Source organism: Brassica napus, chromosome A2 (genome assembly GCF_020379485.1).
Source record: "Brassica napus cultivar Da-Ae chromosome A2, Da-Ae, whole genome shotgun sequence".
NCBI lineage: Eukaryota > Viridiplantae > Streptophyta > Magnoliopsida > Brassicales > Brassicaceae > Brassica > Brassica napus.
Genome location: NC_063435.1, coordinates 25,116,220 through 25,135,529, shown reverse-complemented (window position 1 = coordinate 25,135,529; position 19,310 = coordinate 25,116,220). Strand labels below are relative to the sequence as shown.

At 34.4% G+C, this 19,310-nt stretch overlaps 4 protein-coding genes across 4 annotated transcripts; 2 read left to right on the top strand and 2 right to left on the bottom strand.

Moving 5' to 3' along the window:
* Nucleotides 1-1,704: 1,704 nt before the first annotated feature.
* LOC125585043 lies at nt 1,705-4,424 on the bottom strand. The gene is made up of 5 exons (XM_048753367.1): nt 3,537-4,424; nt 3,122-3,389; nt 2,418-2,815; nt 1,825-2,021; nt 1,705-1,741 (listed from the first exon to the last, which is right to left on the bottom strand). Exons 1-5 carry the CDS (start codon nt 4,422-4,424, stop codon nt 1,705-1,707), a joined length of 1,788 nt encoding a protein of 595 aa, XP_048609324.1.
* Nucleotides 4,425-7,396: 2,972 nt separating this feature from the next.
* Nucleotides 7,397-8,119, bottom strand: LOC106414506 (membrane-anchored ubiquitin-fold protein 4-like). The gene is made up of 3 exons (XM_013855153.1): nt 7,993-8,119; nt 7,566-7,736; nt 7,397-7,458 (listed from the first exon to the last, which is right to left on the bottom strand). The coding sequence occupies exons 1-3, from the start codon at nt 8,117-8,119 to the stop codon at nt 7,397-7,399; spliced, it is 360 nt and encodes a 119-aa protein (XP_013710607.1).
* A 4,002-nt stretch (nt 8,120-12,121) lies between these two features.
* LOC125580317 (serine/threonine-protein kinase CDG1-like) lies at nt 12,122-16,119 on the top strand. Its single transcript, XM_048744660.1, has 4 exons — nt 12,122-13,159; nt 13,380-13,555; nt 13,697-14,359; nt 14,651-16,119. Exons 1-4 carry the CDS (start codon nt 13,051-13,053, stop codon nt 15,041-15,043), a joined length of 1,341 nt encoding a protein of 446 aa, XP_048600617.1. The 5' UTR covers nt 12,122-13,050; the 3' UTR covers nt 15,044-16,119.
* Nucleotides 16,120-16,346: 227 nt separating this feature from the next.
* On the top strand, nt 16,347-19,018 carry LOC125580315 (probable protein S-acyltransferase 7). Its single transcript, XM_048744651.1, has 5 exons — nt 16,347-16,666; nt 17,221-17,403; nt 17,478-17,777; nt 17,846-18,079; nt 18,154-19,018. The coding sequence occupies exons 1-5, from the start codon at nt 16,583-16,585 to the stop codon at nt 18,688-18,690; spliced, it is 1,338 nt and encodes a 445-aa protein (XP_048600608.1). The 5' UTR covers nt 16,347-16,582; the 3' UTR covers nt 18,691-19,018.
* Nucleotides 19,019-19,310: the final 292 nt, after the last annotated feature.

Sequence of the window (19,310 nt, the reverse complement as noted above, 5' to 3'; positions counted from 1 at the left end):
CAACTGAGACCTAACCAAACTTTGTAAATACCTGAATGGTTTCTATATTTATAGAACCAAAACACCAAAAACTAAAATACTCGAACTAAAACCAAATGATGAAGACTAATAGTGCATCACATTTAAATGGTGTGAAGAAAGTATACAAATTATCTAACTCCTTTTAACAGGGTACATATGTGGTTTATAGACAAATTAAGATATAAGCAATGGCTTTCAAGTCTGATTCGGACCTATAGTCGAACCGGTAAACCTGATGGATATATAAATCAAGAATAGCTTATGTTTTTCATGTAATATTGTATATCAACTCATATGTTTCCATAAAATTTAAATTTAATAAAAATTTATTAATTAAAAAACTGATTAACCGAAAAACTGCTATTAACCAGTGAACCAATACTGGTTGACTTGCTAAAAACCTAGAAAAATCTTATAGTATTTTTTTTAAAAAATTGATTAAATTTCTCATATAATAAATTGTATTTTTGTTATTCATTTGTAATAATCATTACTATTAAAATACATGGTATATATATCATCTAGGTAGTAATGTTAAAGGGGCAACTTAAAACCAATCGACAATAATAGTATTATAAACATTGAACAATGAACATAACTATTACTAATGTTTCATGGTGTATATATATATATATATATATATATATATATATATATCAAATTTACGTAGGAAATGTTTCATGGAGTAACTTTTATAATTAAATACTATTCAGATTCATGTTCACATGAGTATTTCACTATTTCTTAGTGTTACAATCAATATATATTTAAAATGTGTCTAGAACAATATTTTTATATTGTAAGTATAATAATATGGAAGATAGTGGATATTTTTTTTTTTTTTGTCATCAGCATAAACAGACTCATACAGACTCTGTGAACCAAACTGGGAGATGTCGATCCATGTGAACGACGAAAGACGGCTGCTTCCTGACACTACGTGCTAGGCTATCCGCCTTTGTATTTTGCGTTCTTGGCACATGGACAATCTCTGAGCGGGAAAAACTCTCTTTCAGGACTTTAATATCATCTAAATAACTTGCAAAAGCTGGCCATTCTTCTGGTTCCGAAACCATCTTCACCAATTGAGAACAATCCGTTGCAAATGTAACCTGAAATTGTCGTAAGTTCCTCATACACTCCATTGCCCAAAGTAATGCTTCCATCTCCGCATGTAGAGGAGATAGACTAGCCCTAACATTCCTTGCTCCCATCAAACCCTCAAAACCTTCTAAAGTACTAAACCACCCCTGACCAGAGAAACCGCTATCCTCCTTCCAGGACCCATCTGTGAAACACCATCTTCCTTGGTTTAACGGTGCTGCCGAACCCTCTACATGTGGCCCTGCTCTCTGTTCCTTCACTATCTGCGCCTCAGCCCATAGTGTGGACTCTGTTTCTGCCAGTTTAATCGTCTCCCTTGGATCCATATCAAGGTTACTAAAAACTTTATTATTCCTTCCTTTCCAGATATACCATAGAATCCATGCAAACTGATGATCATCTAGCTGCGGAGAAATTCTCCAAAAAAGATGATCCATGTTTGTAAAAAGAGCTCCTGTTGGAAAGATAGCGGGATTTGATGGTATCTTGGATAGCGCCCAAACCTGTAATGCTGGAGGACATTCAAAAAATACATGATTAACTGATTCCTCATCAGCGCCACATCGTGCACAACATAAATCACCATTTATCCCTCGCGCTTGTAAATTCTTCTTGACTGCAATACAACCGGTCACCAATTGCCACAAAAAATGTTTCATCTTCGGTGGACATCGAATCTTCCAGCAGAACGACTTTAACGCATCCACTGTAGGTCCAAACATTTCTGGTGGTTTATCTCTATCTGGGTAAACCCGCTCTACCTGATATCCTGATTTGACCGAATATTTCCCATTGTTTGTGAAATGCCAACCATCTCTATCAATCCTCTGGATCCTACTCAAAGGTATACTTTCGATAATTTTCACATCCTGTGGGTCCACTAGATTCCGAATCACCTGCATATTCCAATTTCGCGAATGAGGATCAATGAGAGCATCCACTGTGAGTTCAGGGTAAAAATTGTGTTGGTTTTTATTTGCTGGTCTCGGGAGAGTGGTTGGGAGCCAGGGATCATTCCATACCGAAATGGATGATCCTGATCCCACCCGTTTAATTAGTCCTTTGCTAACCAGAGATCTAGCAGATGTGATGCTCCGCCAGCCATATGACGGAGAGTATGAACGGATCGGTTCCAGGGGTGATGCATTCCTGTAATACCGACCTTTGAAGACACGAGAGAATAAAGTATTCGGCTTCTCAATCAGACGCCATAACTGTTTACCAAGCATCGCTGTATTGAAATCAGTGATGTCTTTAAAACCCAAACCTCCTTCCTCCTTGCTAACACATACCTTATCCCAAGATTTCCAATGCATTCCTCTTGTACTTCCACCTGGACTCCACCAAAAACGTGCTACCGCATTTGTCAATTTTTTCGCGGTTGCCTTCGGTAATCTATAGCAAGACATCACATGATTTGGTAATGCCGTAACTACTGATTTAATAACCACTTCTTTTCCACCCTTCGTGAAAAATTTGAAAGTCCACCCATTAACCCTTCTATTAAGTCTATCTTGCACAAAACCGAAAACTTGAATCTTTGAGCCCCCAAGATTTTCTGGTAATCCAAGATAAGTTCCCATTCCTCCAAGATTCTGAATACCCAAAATATCTCTTAATTCCTGTCTGACTGATTCTTCAATCTTGTGCCCAAATTGGATTGAAGACTTATCAAAATTAATAAGCTGACCTGAAACCATCTCATATTCCTTTAAAATCCGGAGAATAGATTGACATTCCTCTCTTTGTGCTTTACAAAAGAAAAGGCTGTCATCCGCGAAAAGCAAGTGAGAAATGGATGGACATGCCCTGGCTACCTTCATACCTGTCAACTGTTTTTCTCTCTCCGCCTTTTTAATATTTGTAATCAAAGCCTCAGTGCACAATATAAAAAGATAAGGTGATAAAGGATCTCCTTGTCGTAATCCACGCTGTGGAATAATGAGACCCCTTGGTTAGCCATTCAGTAAAACTCTATATTGAACCGATGATATACATTCCATCATTAACTTAATCCAGTGAAGATCAAATCCCATTTTTTCCAGTAAAGCCTGAATAAAATCCCATTCGACTCGATCATACGCCTTGCTCATATCCGTTTTAATTGCCATGTACTTTCCTTGACATGCCTTATTAGTCCGTAACCCATGAAACATCTCCTGAGCAATAAGAATGTTATCAGTTATCAACCTCCCCGGCACGAAAGCCGATTGAGTCTCTGAAATAAGGGACGGAAGACACCCTTTCAAACGCTGGCACAAAACCTTCGAAATAATTTTATACCCAACATTACATAGACTAATTGGTCTCAGTTCCGTCATCCTAGTTGGCCTCTCCGTCTTTGGAATCATACATATATTAGTAATATTTAACCTTGGATCCATTTCTCCAGAAACCAAAAAATTGTTTACCATTTCTACCAGATCCTGCTTTATAATATGCCAAGAATATTGAAAAAAGAGAGCCGTCATGCCATCCGGTCCTGGTGCCTTTTCAGGATGCATCATAAACAAAGCCTCTCTAACCTCATTCTCAGTCGCTAGCCTCAGCAAGCGTTGGTTCATCTGAGGAGTTATTCCCATCGTTACCTCCGCAAGAAAAGCATCGAAATCTGAAGGTGAAGTGGTAGTAAACAAATCATGGAAATAATCTACAGCCACTTTCTCCACCTTATTGTCTTCTGTAATCCAATTTCCCACAGCATCATACAAACCAACAATCATATTTCGAATTCTTCTTTGCTTAGTTAAAGCATGATAAAATTTAGTATTAAGATCCCTAGAAGAGTACCACATATTCCTACTTTTCTGCTGCCAATATTCTTCTTCGTCCTTATATGCCTCTTGTAATTTCCTAGACACCTCCACTATATCCTCCTGCGATCTTGTGTCATCTGATTGTACCTCTTCGAGAGCTTTCTGTAACTCACTTATTTTTTCCTTTCCGTAAGGTGGATTATTTTTCCGCCATCTCGCAATTTCATGTCGACAATTCCCAATTTTTGCCACTATATCATCCTTCCTTTCTACACTCTGATCGGACCAGCCCATGGAAATTGTTTCCATAAGACCTTCCTGTCCAACCCATCTCTTATCAAAACGAAATTGTCCCTTCCTCCTGGAAATTTTATCCTCTAAAAACGCTACCACGGGTCGATGATCGGACGCCACCATCCCTAAGTATTCTGTATAAGAACAAGGAAAAAGAGTATGCCACTCCTCATTTGCCAATGCACGGTCTAAACGACATCTAACCGTGAACGCCCCTTTTCCTTTTCCTCTACGACCTTGCCATGACATTTTGTTACCTCGGGCCGAAAATTCCAATAAACCACTATTTCGAATCATATCATTAAAAGAAACAAAAGAGTCCGCACTTCGCAGGGCTCCTCCATCTTTTTCATGATTTCCGGTAATCTCATTTAAATCACCAATAATAAACCAAGGTTCATCCCTTGCAAGCCCATACCTAGTTAACTGTTCCCAAACCAGATCCCTCATTTGTTGGACCGGATCTCCATAAACAAATGTCATAAATACTCTTTTCTCCAAAACCACCGCTTCCACATCTATCATCCGGTTACTTGTATATAGAATCTGAACCTGAAATTCATTATTATAATACAATGCCAAACCTCCACTCCTGCCATTTGGATCCACCGTTACCAAATTATCAAAACCCGAATGAAGTTGGAACCTTTGTACAAAATCAAACTCCTGCTTTGTTTCTGATAAAAATAAAAAATCAGGTTTATTTTTATGCCATATTTCCCTCAAATAACTCATAGTCCATTTGCTTTCCATTCCTCGACAATTCCAACTTAGGACTTTCATTAAATAAAAATTAAGGATCTGCACCCATAATATAAACCGCCAGGTATAAAGAAACCCGGAGTTATCTCTTTCTCCAAAAACATTTCCAGTCCTGTGCGGACACATAATAAATCCTTATTATAAATATACCAACCAACAAAAAGGAAGACATTGGAACTATCCTTATATTCTGTAGTCGTGTTACTCAAACCAAAATAAACAGCTCTAAAGCCAATATCCCTTTCAAAAGAAAAAACCATCATATACGCATACTCCACTCGTATTGCAAATAACCAAGGAAATTGCCACTGCTGCATTTTATTACCAACACAATAAAACACGTAACTCCAGAAACACTGTCTTTGCACTCGACCAATGTTTGAGTATGCTTGGTGTGAAGAAACCAAACATACCCACCCCGTTGAAATTAATGATATCTCCCGAATTTGCCTCCCATAAGCTGACCCAAACTCATGCCATAGAAATAAATTAAAAGGGAGTTCTTTGTCTCCATTAGTAGGCATACCATAATAATGCTTTTGCTCATACTCTCTGCAATATACAGCACATAACATACACTGAAACCACCAATAACACACTAAAAAACCATGTTTATTCCATTTAGAGATCATAATGCAGAACCATTCCACAAAACAAACTAAAAAGAGACAATCATAAAACCAACAAGAATCCAAAAAACACCAAGTACAAATGCTCAGAGAGCTTATTAAAACTGAAATAAAACCATAAATCATAACCTGCCCAAGTGACTTTTCTATCCATATGCTTGTATTCATGGATCTTTTACTTGCTTTGCAGAGTCATATTTTGGACCTGATGTACCCTTATCCTCCCCCTGCTTAGAGTGATCACCATGACGAATGCCTGGTTTGGCTACCACACGTTTTGCCGTCACCAACTGAGCCATCTTCAATTTATTAGAAGCTGCAGCTCCTACAGACGGCTTAACCACCTTTTTACGAACACCTTGTCTCTTCTCCACCTCCCCAGCGACTCCATCCTTCCCATCCATGTCCTCGAACTTCTTCTTCTCCTCAAGCACCTCAGTTATAACCACCTGTGCTTTAACCTCTTCCTCTATCTCTTCCTCAATAAGCATCTGAACCTCGTCCTCTCCCATACTCTCATGATTCCCAAAACTAGCAAGGTGGAAACCATCGACATATGATTAAAATAAATTTGATTTGCTTATTTATAATTTTCGGTTGATTGCAGGAGAAAATATAGGGTATGAAAGACGTTTATTGATATTTTATAGTTAGATTTATTATATGGCCCAACAATTAATTAAGTAGGTGCAACAACCTTTTTTAAGTAGATTTTTAGGACTCCTTCCCTTTTAATAGTATTGATTACGACGCTAACAATAAGCAAGAATATTCTTAGTGTGTTTATTGATGCATCAATAATCGGTAAGATCACTAAACAACAATTTATTAGTCAGATATATATATATATATATATATATATTGATTTTATTTCAAATTATACAATGCTACACACTTGTTGATTTTAAAAGTTATTATTACTTAATTTCATAATTCACTAATTTTTTAATTAAATGAAATTGGTTAATTATGGCTCTAACAATAGTTAAAATCACTAAAAATAGTTTATCACTCACATAAGTATTGCACATTCATTTAATTCAAGACAATACAGCGGCCACTAGTCAGTTTTCAGATAACAAATTATTTTCATATTTTACTCACTCTTTAAGTGATTTTAATATATTTATTAACAATAATGAAAATCATTAAAAGCAATTTATTACTCAAATCATACAGAGGTGTCACTAGTAAAATATTAAGCAAAAGATGATTAATTGTTCATATTATTTAAAGAAAAATATTTGTATTATATAGTACAAAATAAGGAAATATTATTGACGGAAGTAGATATACGTTTAAAAATATGAGTTTCCTAAGGAAATGGATGGATGCGGAGATAATAACAAGTCGAAAAAGTACTGAACTTTGATAATGTAACTTCTGAAGAGATAATAAAAAGTGAATAGAAAGGTAATGCCACTTCTGTCTTATGTATGGATTATGTCATATATATCATTAGTGTTTGTACCGGTTTATCACTGGTTAATGATTTGTTGACACAAATGTTTGGGCAGATACTGATGGAGAATATATAGGTCTTAAGGTGTACAGATGAACAGAACCACATACTAGAAGCTCTTCTCCTTATATAATAATTATTCTCCAAAAGAAGAGTTTTCATGACAATGCAAAAAAAGAAACTTTCAATAGACCAGCTTTATAACGCCATTGATGAAGATTTGTTTGAACTTATGATGAATGCATAATATGAAGCATGAAGATGGTAAATTTATGTTTGTACGGTCTTCGTGAAAAAAAACCAGTGAAGCAAGACTCCAAACAAGCTTCCTAAGTCTTGTGTTCAGATTTTGGATCTAGTACTTGTTCTCACATTATGATACATGAGCAAAAGCTTCTCTGTGAGGCTTCTTCCTCTTCAATTTTCCTCTCTTCTATAGAAGAGAAGATAACAAACCAATAACCAAATTACATAGAACTCCTAAGCATTCATTCTATAAGCAAGATGTACTGAGGTGAGAAAGCAACAGAATAAGACCTGGTCTTGGTTTTGTTGGAGACGGTTGCACGACAACGTGCATTTTAATGACGGATTTAGGGAGATCATCAAATGGAGCTTTACACTGAGCAACAATTTTACCATTCTCCAACATCTTACCATCATTTATAAACTTGATGTCACTAGCTGCTTTTGGAACAATATTCTTGTCTAGGGACATCACATTAAAAAGTAAAACTGGAAATCAAAAGTGTGACAAATGAAAAGATTTTGTTGAATGTAGAAGAGTAAAGAATAGTCTTGAAGAGAGCCAGAACCAGTTTCTAAACAGATGTCTAATAGTTTAAGACAAGTGATTAGTAATACAATCAGATCTAAAATAGCCTAGACTTTGTCTATCAAGCCACTAGTGAAGAAACTGTTCACCAAACTTAAAGAGCACTTGTAGTAAAGACTCTAAGCTCACCTTTAGGCCATTCAGAGACAATTATCTCCTTGAGCATTCCTACAGTGGCGGTTGGAGAGTAATGAAACGGGCCAACAAAACTCTCAGATGATGTCAGAAGCAAAAATCCAACGCCACAATGAAACATTTTGTATATCTAGGGTATTAGAGTCCTAGATTTAGTCAAAAAGTTCGAATTTGAAAACCTATAATTAAAATTATAAAAAAATTTTTTTTTTTTTTGTATTTCTAGGGTATTACGGTTCTTTTACCTATTAAATAAAACAGTTTGTTCATTTTCTTCCTTGTGGTTTTTGAACAAAACTTGAAAATAGACTATTTTGGAGAATTGCCCTACTTTTTTTTTGTCATCAACTTTACAGACTCATACTGACTCTGTAAACCAAACTGGGTGATATGCACCCATGTGAACGATAAAAGACGGTTGCTTCCTAACATTGCGTGCTAGTCTATCCGCCGTTGAGTTTTTCATCCTTGGTACACTGTACTAGGGATGACAATCAAAGACCTGGACAGCGGGCCTGACCTGTAAAGGCTGCAAGGCGGGATTGGGCCTCCATTTGGTAAGCCCGCAAAATTACAGGCCTCGCGGGACAGGTTCAAAGCGGGACGGGTCGAAAGCGGGATGGGCTTAACCTGTGGGATTTTAAAGACCCACAACTCTAAGTCCCCATTTCTGCTTTCGCCTAAAACATTGAGAGAGAGAGAGAGAGAGAGAGAGAGAGAGAGAGAGAGAGAGAGAGAGAGAGAGAGAGAGAGAGAGAGAGAGAGAGAGAGAGAGAGAGAGAGAAGGTGATTCGATAGCTCCGGTGATGGTGGTTTCAGGGTCAATGATGCTTCCGGTCTCCCATGCGCCTTCGATCTGCACCGGTGGAGCTTCTTCGAGTCATCATAAGAAGTTTGAAAACTCACTTTCCACCGAAGAAAAAGATCTTGTTCATGCCATGGGTTTTTCATAGTTTTGCCTATATGTATTTGTTCACATTATCATACATTTTGGAGTTTTAGGTTTCAATATATCTTTAACTGACTTCTATTATTCTTATTTGCAGAGAATGAAGTTGATGGTGAAGAAGAGAAATTTCCATCTTTTTGTCGTTTGTTGGTGATAAAGATGAAAAACAAGAAGTGTGATTGATGTTTTCTTTTTATTTATTTTTTGGATTAGCATCTTTGATTTGGTGTTGGTTTTATTTAATTTTGGATTCAGAAAACTAAAGCATTTATTATGAACTTATGAGTTATAATATTTGGATTCAGCTACTAAAGTATTGTTTATTTTTAAAATATTTAGAGTCTAACAAAAGTAAATAAACTAGTGTTTTGATACAACTAAAATCTTCAACTAACAAGTGTATTGCTTTATCCAGTTCAATCCTCGACTAAACAAACTTACTGATGCGTCATGAAATTGATAAAGCATCCTGAATCATGTCTTGAAGCATTCAGGAGCCATATTTCCATTTATAATTCTATGTCCCGCGGGCCGATTCGCAAGGGCCTACATGTTTTGCGGTACGGGTTTAGTCAGCCATTTTGAGTATCACAGCCTGCGCGGGTCTGACCCGCCGTGATCCGCTCGAAGACGAATCCGCTGCGGTAACGGACGGGACGGATCAACCTGTTTGACATTCCTACATTGTGCCCTACATTTATTTTGATATACGCCTGATTTGAGCCTCAGAAGGAAAACTATACTTTTAACAACACCAAAACAAAAACAAAAAGGATAATATTATTATTTATAAATATAGACAAAATATAGAAATTTGTATTTCTTTTTTTAATATTAACTTTTCCAAACCAGATATGATATCTATTATTTTATATTAAAATATATCTTAATTACTTACTATTATAAGATATTTTGAAATTAATTTTATAAATATGTATATAATTTTCTATTTTAGTTTTGTGGATAGTTAACGTGAAAAACGGAATTATCAAATAAAATTATAGAGATTTTAATTTTAGCTTTGTGACAAACATATATCAAATGTAATCGTAGCATTATGCCTTCTTTCATCTGAAAAAAAAAACAATTTTATAGTTAATGTTTTTAAATTTTTCATCTATTTTATTAAAAAAAAGTCATGATTTTTTTTCATGTGTGATATTTTAAAATGGATCATCCTTTAATTTTTTTTGGTTAAATGTTTTTTTATTCTTTAAGGATAAAATGATCAATCATTTTTAATCTTCAAACCACATATTAATTGCATTAGGAGTCTCCTTATATTCAGCGAAAAATTCAGGTCGTTATATATGCATTTAATTTTTAAAAAAATATAATCATCAACATAATTGATTATAAATAGATATCTATTCTTTATTTTATTAAAAACTAATATTATACTAAAACAATCTAAACTCATAATATGTAGCGGACATTTGACTATACACTACAATAAGTATTTTCAAGATTATGTCTTTCATTCATACCTATGTGACAACTAAAATATAATCACGAAATTGAGATTAATATCATTCAGTTATAAACCAAACTAATTAGTTTGATGTTTTCAATTTAGAATTATACAAACTGTGTGCTCGTGTGAAGTAACATTTATTTCATTACTTTGAATGATAATGATATTAATTTGGATACTGAATGAAATAATTAACATTTCATATCATTTCAAAATCTAACAAATTTTAAAAATACTTCAATTTCTGATTTATTTAGTTAATAATTATCTGAAACACTATAAACAATATATATATACATAGATTTGAAATACAATAAACTAGAGATAAGTTAATTCATTATATTACATTATTTTAATTTTTCTATATTATGTTTATATAAACATATATTATTTCATAAAATATAAAAATGCAATATATAGGACTTACAATTAACTATTCTATTAAAATAAAATCACGACTTCTTTCATGTGTGTTTGTTTTTTTATTTTGGACCATCCTTTAGAAATTTTATTAACTATATTGTATTTAAACTAATAACACATAGAATATTTGAACTATTTTAATCATAATATCTTTTGATATTTTCATTTTAAATATAAAAATATATATTTTAAAAAATCTAACAAATCTGTTTGAAAAGATTCTAACAAGATCTCAATTTTTTTTAAATTATATATAAATATTTTAACTAATTTCGTAATTAATTTTGAAATATTATTATGCATTAATATGTTCAATTATCATTTATGAAATAAAAATAAAAATTATATCATATTTTTTATCTGCTATATAATTATAATTATAAATATTTATGTTCAAAATTATAATATGTTGGTAAGACGGGTTAACACTAGCAAACTATATAATACAAGTAAAAAATTAACTTGTATTTTATTAAAGCTAATAATATAAGATATTTTTAACTACTTTAATCATGATATCTTTTCATTATATATAATTTATTCTAACAAATCTACTGATAAATATTTTAACAATTTTTTAATTTTCAAAATATTTATATGTAAATATTTTCACTAATTTTGTAATTAACAATGAACTATTATTATGCATTAATATATATTTTATTATTTTTTATAAAATGAAAAAAATTATATATAATAAGATAAATATATATAATAAGAAACAAAAATACATATGAAAGTTTTAAACCATTGATTAAATTATTATATCTGAAATAGTTATATAAATATTTAAATATCTGATTAACTTTTTATAAATATATACTATTAATTATCTAAAATAAATATCTATGTATATAAAACTACAAATAAACACCCACGCATTGTGTGGATCAAAATCTAATGTTCACTTAAAATCTTGTTGGTTGGGTTTAAATTAGGATCGGCCTTAATTATATTAATTGTGTATAACACACGAATAATACCAAAAGTGCAGTTATCTTTGCGTATAACAATAAGTTTGAGGTTAACAATTAATTTAATTTTAAAACATAATAATCTAGCCAATCAAATAGGTATCACAAAGAATTACTCTAAAGATAACATAGTGATATATATGTTTTAAAGCTAGTACAATCAAATTTTGTGTTCAAGGTAGCTATATCCATTCATAAGCATATGTACAAAAAAAAAAAATCACAAATCTTCATAACAGAATCTAAGCCCAATATATTACAAAATAGTTTTATAATTATTGTTCTTTAAATTTTTTCGTTTTCATTTAAAAGTTTTGTTTGTTGGGCTTTAGATTAAGACTGGTTCTAATTGTTATTTAACTTAGTATAACGCATGAATAATACAAAAAAGCGTCGTTATTTAGCGTACAACACACAGTTAATTAAAAAGCGCGAGATTAAAATTTAGTTAATATTTTAAAGCAAAACTAGGTAATAATCCGCGGCTTGCGTGGAATAAAATTATTAATTTCGTTATTTCTTAAGATAAGAAGATATTAGATATGTTTAATTTGGATATCAGTTTGGTTTTAGATTAGTTTTTTTTGTTTTTAATCTACTAAAATATAACTATCATTCTAAATCAATATTTGTTTTGTTTATTCGATTAAAATGTTGGAAGTTTTTTGTTTTTTCGATGATAACCAAAAAATATTATTATTTGTTTAGTTTTATGTTATATGATGATGATGATGATGATGATGATGATTTAAACTTCGTAACAAGAATGTATACAGTAGGATATTATTACCCACAGAAAGGTATCTAATATACGATTTATTTCCTCAAAAAAAAAATCATATACCTTTTATGTATAGGAAAGAAACAATTGGTGTCAACGTATACCATTTTGGTGCAACCATGCTCTCTTGTTGATTACGTGTCTATCATTTGCAAAGAAAAACCCATTCAAAACTTCAATCTCGTTATCTCTAATCCTCTTCGCTAAGCCTCAAGTTTTCAATAAAACTCCCTTCTAATTCATTATATCTTCTACCTTATCCAACAAATCTCTCTTCATAGCTCAACAACGTTTCTCTTAGATTTCTCCTCTTGGTCCTTGTATCCAAATCTTCAGTTCATATCTGTTACGGTAAAACCAGCAGTAATCCTATAGCAATTGTGTGTATAGCTGTGACCTTAGTGACACCCCTAAACGGAAAAGAATCGGAAATATCAATTTTAGAGCAAACATGGCTTTTTGCTTGTGTTTCGGACTTAGACCAAAACGTAATAAGGTGGAGAATCAGGAACCCGTTTCTGTTCAGGAATCCATACCTGACCAACCATCATCGTCTTCTGGTTACATCTCACTTCCTATGTTCCTTTCTTCATTCTTTGTTATTTACACACCTAGTTACAGTCTTATGTCACATTAATGTATGAATGATATTATAAATCTCGAACAAGGGTTTGTGTGTTTCTAGGTCAAAACATTGTTTATTTGGTTTTATCGAAGTGTCTTTAATCCACTTGTTCCTAGTGTAACATGTGATACATACTCTCATCGTGTGTCATGTAGCCAATCCAGCAACGTCTTCATCAGATCCTGAAGCACTGCTACCGCCACCGCAGAAAATCAAAAAATTCTCATACCTACAACTCGCCACCGCAACAAACAACTTCAGCCTGGATGCTAGGATCGGACAAGGTGGATTCGGCGATGTATTCAAAGGAGAGTTAGAGATTGACGGACAGGTAACTGTAGTCTTTGATCAATCAAATCACAAACAATCTCTTGAACTGCTCTTGTTGTTGTTGTTGTTGTGAAAAGACTATATGATGTCTCTAACGAGCGGATAATCTTTTTGTGTGTGTGGCTATGTTGTTGGTCTACAGTTAAAGGATGTGGCTGTTAAGATGCTTGGTCGGAGTAGTATACAAGGAAACAAAGAGTTTATTGTGGAAGTCCTAATGCTTTCAATGTTGAGAAACAAAAACCTCGTGAAACTGTATGGTTATTGCTGTGAAGGCGATCAAAGATGCCTCGTCTATGAATATATGCCTCTTGGATCTGTAGAAGATAACATCCACTGTAAAACAAAAAACAAAACTATACTTCATCCTCAAGAAACAAAATTTATAATACAGTACTTATTTTTTTTTTCAGATATCAGATCTGCTCAAGAGGTTTTAGATTTGAGCACAAGGATGAAGATAGCTTTAGGAGCAGCTAAAGGGTTAGCGTATCTTCACAACGATTCAAAACCTATTGTGATCTATAGAGATATGAAAACTGCAAACATACTGCTGGACCATGGGTTTGAACCGAAGCTCTCTGACTTTGGGCTTGCAAAGATTGGTCCGAATGAAGGCATGTCTCATGTCACTACTAGAGTTATGGGAACGCTAGGGTATTGTGCACCCGAGTACGCGGCTACTGGGCAACTGACGCTGCAGTCTGATATTTATAGCTTTGGAGTTGTGCTGTTGGAGCTTATCACTGGACGCAAACCTATTGGGGACTCAACCATGGGTGCACAACGTTTGCTTGTTAGATGGGTAACTCTCTAAATATGATTTTACGTACGAACATATATTGACTAACCCTAAACGCTGAAGAAATATATGGTTTTGACTATGACAATTCTGGGCATAGCCACATGAAACATTAGTTTTGAATTCCCAAAATTTTAAAAAATCAATATATATAAACGCAGCTAGCCGAGAATTTTTTTTTTTTTTTAATTTAGTTAAGTTATTGTTATGGTGAACGTTTTATCGATGTTGCTTCTTTCATACGCAACCAAATGATCTTATGAATTATGATGACTCTTTGCTGGTGCTTTACAGGCACTGCCATATTTCAGGAACCTAAACATAAGAAAGATTGCAGATCCGATGTTAGGAATACAAGGTGATCCGTACTTGGAAGAAGCTGTGAGAAGAGCCGTTCAGTTAGCGTATATGTGTCTGCGGGAACGCGCAAAAGCTAGGCCAACAATCAGAGAAGTAGTGGAGGCATTGGAGGTCTTGGTTGAGTACATAGCGAGGAAAGATAAGGGAAATGACATTAGATATGGACGAGGAGTAGATAAGGGGAAGAAAGTTGAAGGGTCAACTGTTAATGAAGGAGATGAAGGTTTGGAGAGAGATAGATATGTTTCTGATGCTAAGAGATGGGCTAAGGGTTGTACAAGAGCTGAACGGAGAAAGAGCAAAGTTGCTGATACTTTCTTTGCTTAATTTTGTTTGTTTGTCAACTGCTATATACTTAAACCGAATTTGGTTGGTACAAATGTTATTTTTTCTTGGTTTACCGATATGCATAACTCCAATGCTTCTTAACATTTTGGTTCTTTGATTATTTAAAAAATGGGTAATATCTTCTTGATCGGTTATATATGTTGGTGTTTGACAATAACAAGAAACACTTCTTGTCCATTATTTCGTAACGTTTCAAATTTAGAAAGATGAAAAACTGAAAAAAGTTTATAGTTTTTACAGTTGTGGATAGTTAAACAAAAATATTTTTTTTTTAAAACAAATCAGTTGTGTAAATCGCTTCACAATGTTAAAATAAAAACAAACACCTACATCTAAAAGTTCATGGATATATATGCACTTACAATACAACCGCTATATTTGAACCAATGAGTCTAAGAAATTACATACTTGTTTTTTATATTTTACCAATGATACTCTTAATTAATAGCTCAAAACGATGAGCTATTAGTTTACAAATGGCATCAAAGTCCAATGCCCTAAATGTATAAACTATAAAATGAAGCTTAGAAGAGGAAAGATATCGACTAACTAGACAAAATCACGTAAACCCTACGAGTACTTCAACGGATTTTTGGAAAAGAATCTAATCGATAGTCTCTGATCTTTGAATTCCACTTTTATTACTCCCTCTCCCTCTCTGAAATTACTTGTACATTTGTATTTTTGACACTCCTATTTATATATCGTCAAACTGTTAGAAGGGACTATCATCTACGTTACTCGGTTTCGATTAACGTTAGAAAGGACTATTTACAATATGTTTGGGTTTTCGACAAAGACGTGAAAATATTTATTTTAAAAAAAAAAAATTTGTACTTGTGTTTTATTTTTAAAAATATTAAAAAGATTAAATTATATTTTTTAAAATATTAGTAGGTTTAAATTTTATAATGGACATATTGTTAGGCCCACTTGGGGGGTATAATTCAAATTTCAAGGCTGAAAACAAATATTAATGTTTGTGCAGAAGGTGAGTCCATCATAACCCATACGCATATGCATAGGTTCGCTGTCATCATTTTTTTGTTTTCCACTTTTTTTGTTCTCTCGAGATTTTCAAAGTAAAAACATTTTTTTTATTTTAACTTTCACAATCAATTAATATAGTAGTATATCCTTTTCAAAATCGAACAAAAGTTTTGTGAAAAAAATTTGCGGACTTTTCCTTTACTGGGCCCACAAAACAAAGTGATAAACCAATGATAAAGTGACACATCAGCTAAATATCGAGTCCCTTTGTTTCTTCTTTATACTATATTAAAAGAAAAAGGAAGAAGTAAAAAAAGCGTGGGGGAGGGAACCCACCATTAGACTTACTTGGAGGAGAAAAAAAAAAAAAAGAGAGCTTCTTTTATCATCGCTGGCTTACTCGTGACCTTGTCGGCTTTCTTCGCCGGAATCTAAAGAATCAATTCGCCGGAGTTTACCATCTCTTTTGTTTTTTTTTTTAAATAGAAAAAAATAGAAATTGAGGGGTTGAGGATTGAAGAGAGAGAGATGTATGTAGTGCCTCCGCCTCCCCGATCCGATTCGGGATCCAACTCTGATTTACGGGTTTACCAAACTTGGAAAGGCAGCAATGTTTGTCCTTCTTCTCCTCTCTCTGTTATTTGAATTTATATTTTCATCTTCTCTTGCTTAGTTGCTTTGTTTGCTATTCTATCTATATTCAAAATTGGAACTTTGTTTTTTATTCGTGTTTTTACTTTTTAAGCAAACAAGTGTTTTGTCGAGGATCCTATGTTTTCATGTCGTTTTCAATGGTGGCGTAAGCTTTTTTTGATGTAATTACCCTATTTATGGGGCATTTTAGTTTAATTTGATTAGTGTTAGCTTCAATGTGTTACATAGGTTGATTATATAACTGATGTCTATTTATAGCAGTTTTACTGAAAATCACTTTCTCTTTTTTGCTTAACTGAATGCTTAACAAACCTATTTCATTTTCGATATTAGAATCATAACCATAAACTCGTTAATCCCTGGCTTCTTCTCTTGTTATAGATAGTAAACACTACCTCTAGTGGTTAGTTAGTACATGACTCCTGTGTAATAAACTCAAGTCATCAGTTTGATTCTTCCTCCAGTTTTTTTATGAAACTTTACATTTTTGTTTTCTCCGTTTTTTTTTTCAGAAATTCTTTCTTCAGGGAAGATTTGTATTCGGACCAGACGTGAGATCACTGGCCCTAACAATATGTCTCATCGCTGTCCCTGTTACAATCTTCTGCATCTTTGTCGCCAGGAAGCTAATGGATGACTTCTCTGATAACTGGGGAGTATCTATAGTATCTGTCGCCGTCGTCTTCACCATTTATGTAAGTAATACTTTTTCCTCTCTTTGCATTGAAGATGTTGTAATGATAAAAGCATGCACATCTTTTTCCTTCAGGATTTGATTCTTCTGCTGCTTACATCCGGAAGAGATCCAGGAATCATCCCTAGAAACGCTCATCCTCCTGAGCCTGAACCTCTTGACAACAGCAACGTGGATGCAGGAGCTGGCCAGACTCCTCAGCTGAGACTCCCTCGCATTAAGGAAGTAGAGGTTGATGGGGTTACGTTTAAGGTCAAGTACTGTGACACTTGCATGCTCTATAGGCCTCCTCGCTGTTCCCACTGCTCTATTTGTAACAACTGCGTTGAAAAGTTTGACCATCACTGCCCTTGGGTTGGCCAATGTATTGGGCGAGTAAGTCACAGTCCAAACTTAAAGACTGTTCTCATAAAAACTATCTCATGTTCTGGTGGTTGTTGCAGAGGAACTACAGATTCTTCTTCATGTTTGTCTTCTCCACGACACTTCTCTGTATATATGTGTTTGCCTTCTGCTGGGTCTATATAAGGAAGATCACTGAGTCAGAGCATACAACCATTTGGAAGGCAATGCTCAAAACTCCTGCCTCTATTGTATTGATACTCTACACATTCATATCGATGTGGTTCGTTGGTGGCTTGACAGCTTTCCATCTATATCTCATCAGCACAAACCAGGTAATATTGCTACCAATCCAATCCTCATCCTCCTTGGAAACGTTGTAACCTTTGAAAACCCTTTGTTCTTGCAGACTACATATGAGAATTTCAGATACAGATATGACCGGAGAAGCAACCCACACAACAAGGGAGTGGTTAACAACTTCAAAGAAACGTTTTGTTCTGCTATCCCTCCTTCAAAGAACGACTTTAGAGCCATGGTTCATCGTGAACCTCCATTGCCTCCTAGATCTGTAGCGGGGGGTTTCATGAGTCCAAACATGGGTAAAGCCAGTGATGACATTGAAATGGGAAGGAAGGCTGTTTGGGCTGACATGGGTTCAGCAATGTCAGAACATGGTGATGGCAAAGATGGTAATAATGAGAGGCTACATGTTAAGGACGGTGAGTTGGGAGAGCTTTCTCCAGATGTTAGGACGACGGTTGATGAACAGAGTGATAGGCCGAGTATGCACCCGAGGCGCTCAAGCTGGGGAAGGAAAAGCGGGAGCTGGGATATGTCCCCAGAAGTTATGGCCTTAGCAGCTAGAGTGGGAGGAGAGCAAAACCAGAACGGTGGAGGAAGCAGCAGTGGAAGTGGTCTAGTGACTGAGAACCGGCCTACATAGTTCAGATACAAGATTTAGCACGGAAGGAAGACAGAACAAAGCTGAACATTTGTTGGATTATTCAGCTTAAAATCAGTTTTATGCAGGCTTGTGGTTTGTTGAGGCAAAAGAAGTAGCAATGTTCTTAATGTGGAAAGTGTTTTTGTGTTGGGTTTGTTGTGGTAAGCAAAAAAGGTTGAATTGGTGTGGTGTGGTGTGTTGTATTTACCTGTTTGTATGAGTGAGCTTCTTGTGGATTGTTCAGACTGTTCTTGTTTTAGATGTGTTTATACATTTAACCAGAGACATATGTTTTACGTTAAAACAAACAAAACTAGTTTCTTTCTTATCTTATCATCAAGAAGCTGCAACTGAATTATTAAGACATGTGGACCAGAAGACAGAACCATATTAATATAGTCCTTCATTTGAAGCATGGCTCTGCAATTAATGCGTAAGAACCCAAATGCAGTAATGCTCCTCCTAATTATAAGATAAGGTTACAGAAGAAGAGTGTGTTGAGGTCTCTGCTGAGTCAAAGATAGTCTAAGAAAATGTCCAAATCAATAATTAAAGCCTTGAGTTATGTGAAAATAGCCTTTTGGAATCATCTTACAAATATATGGAAATCACTTTGCACT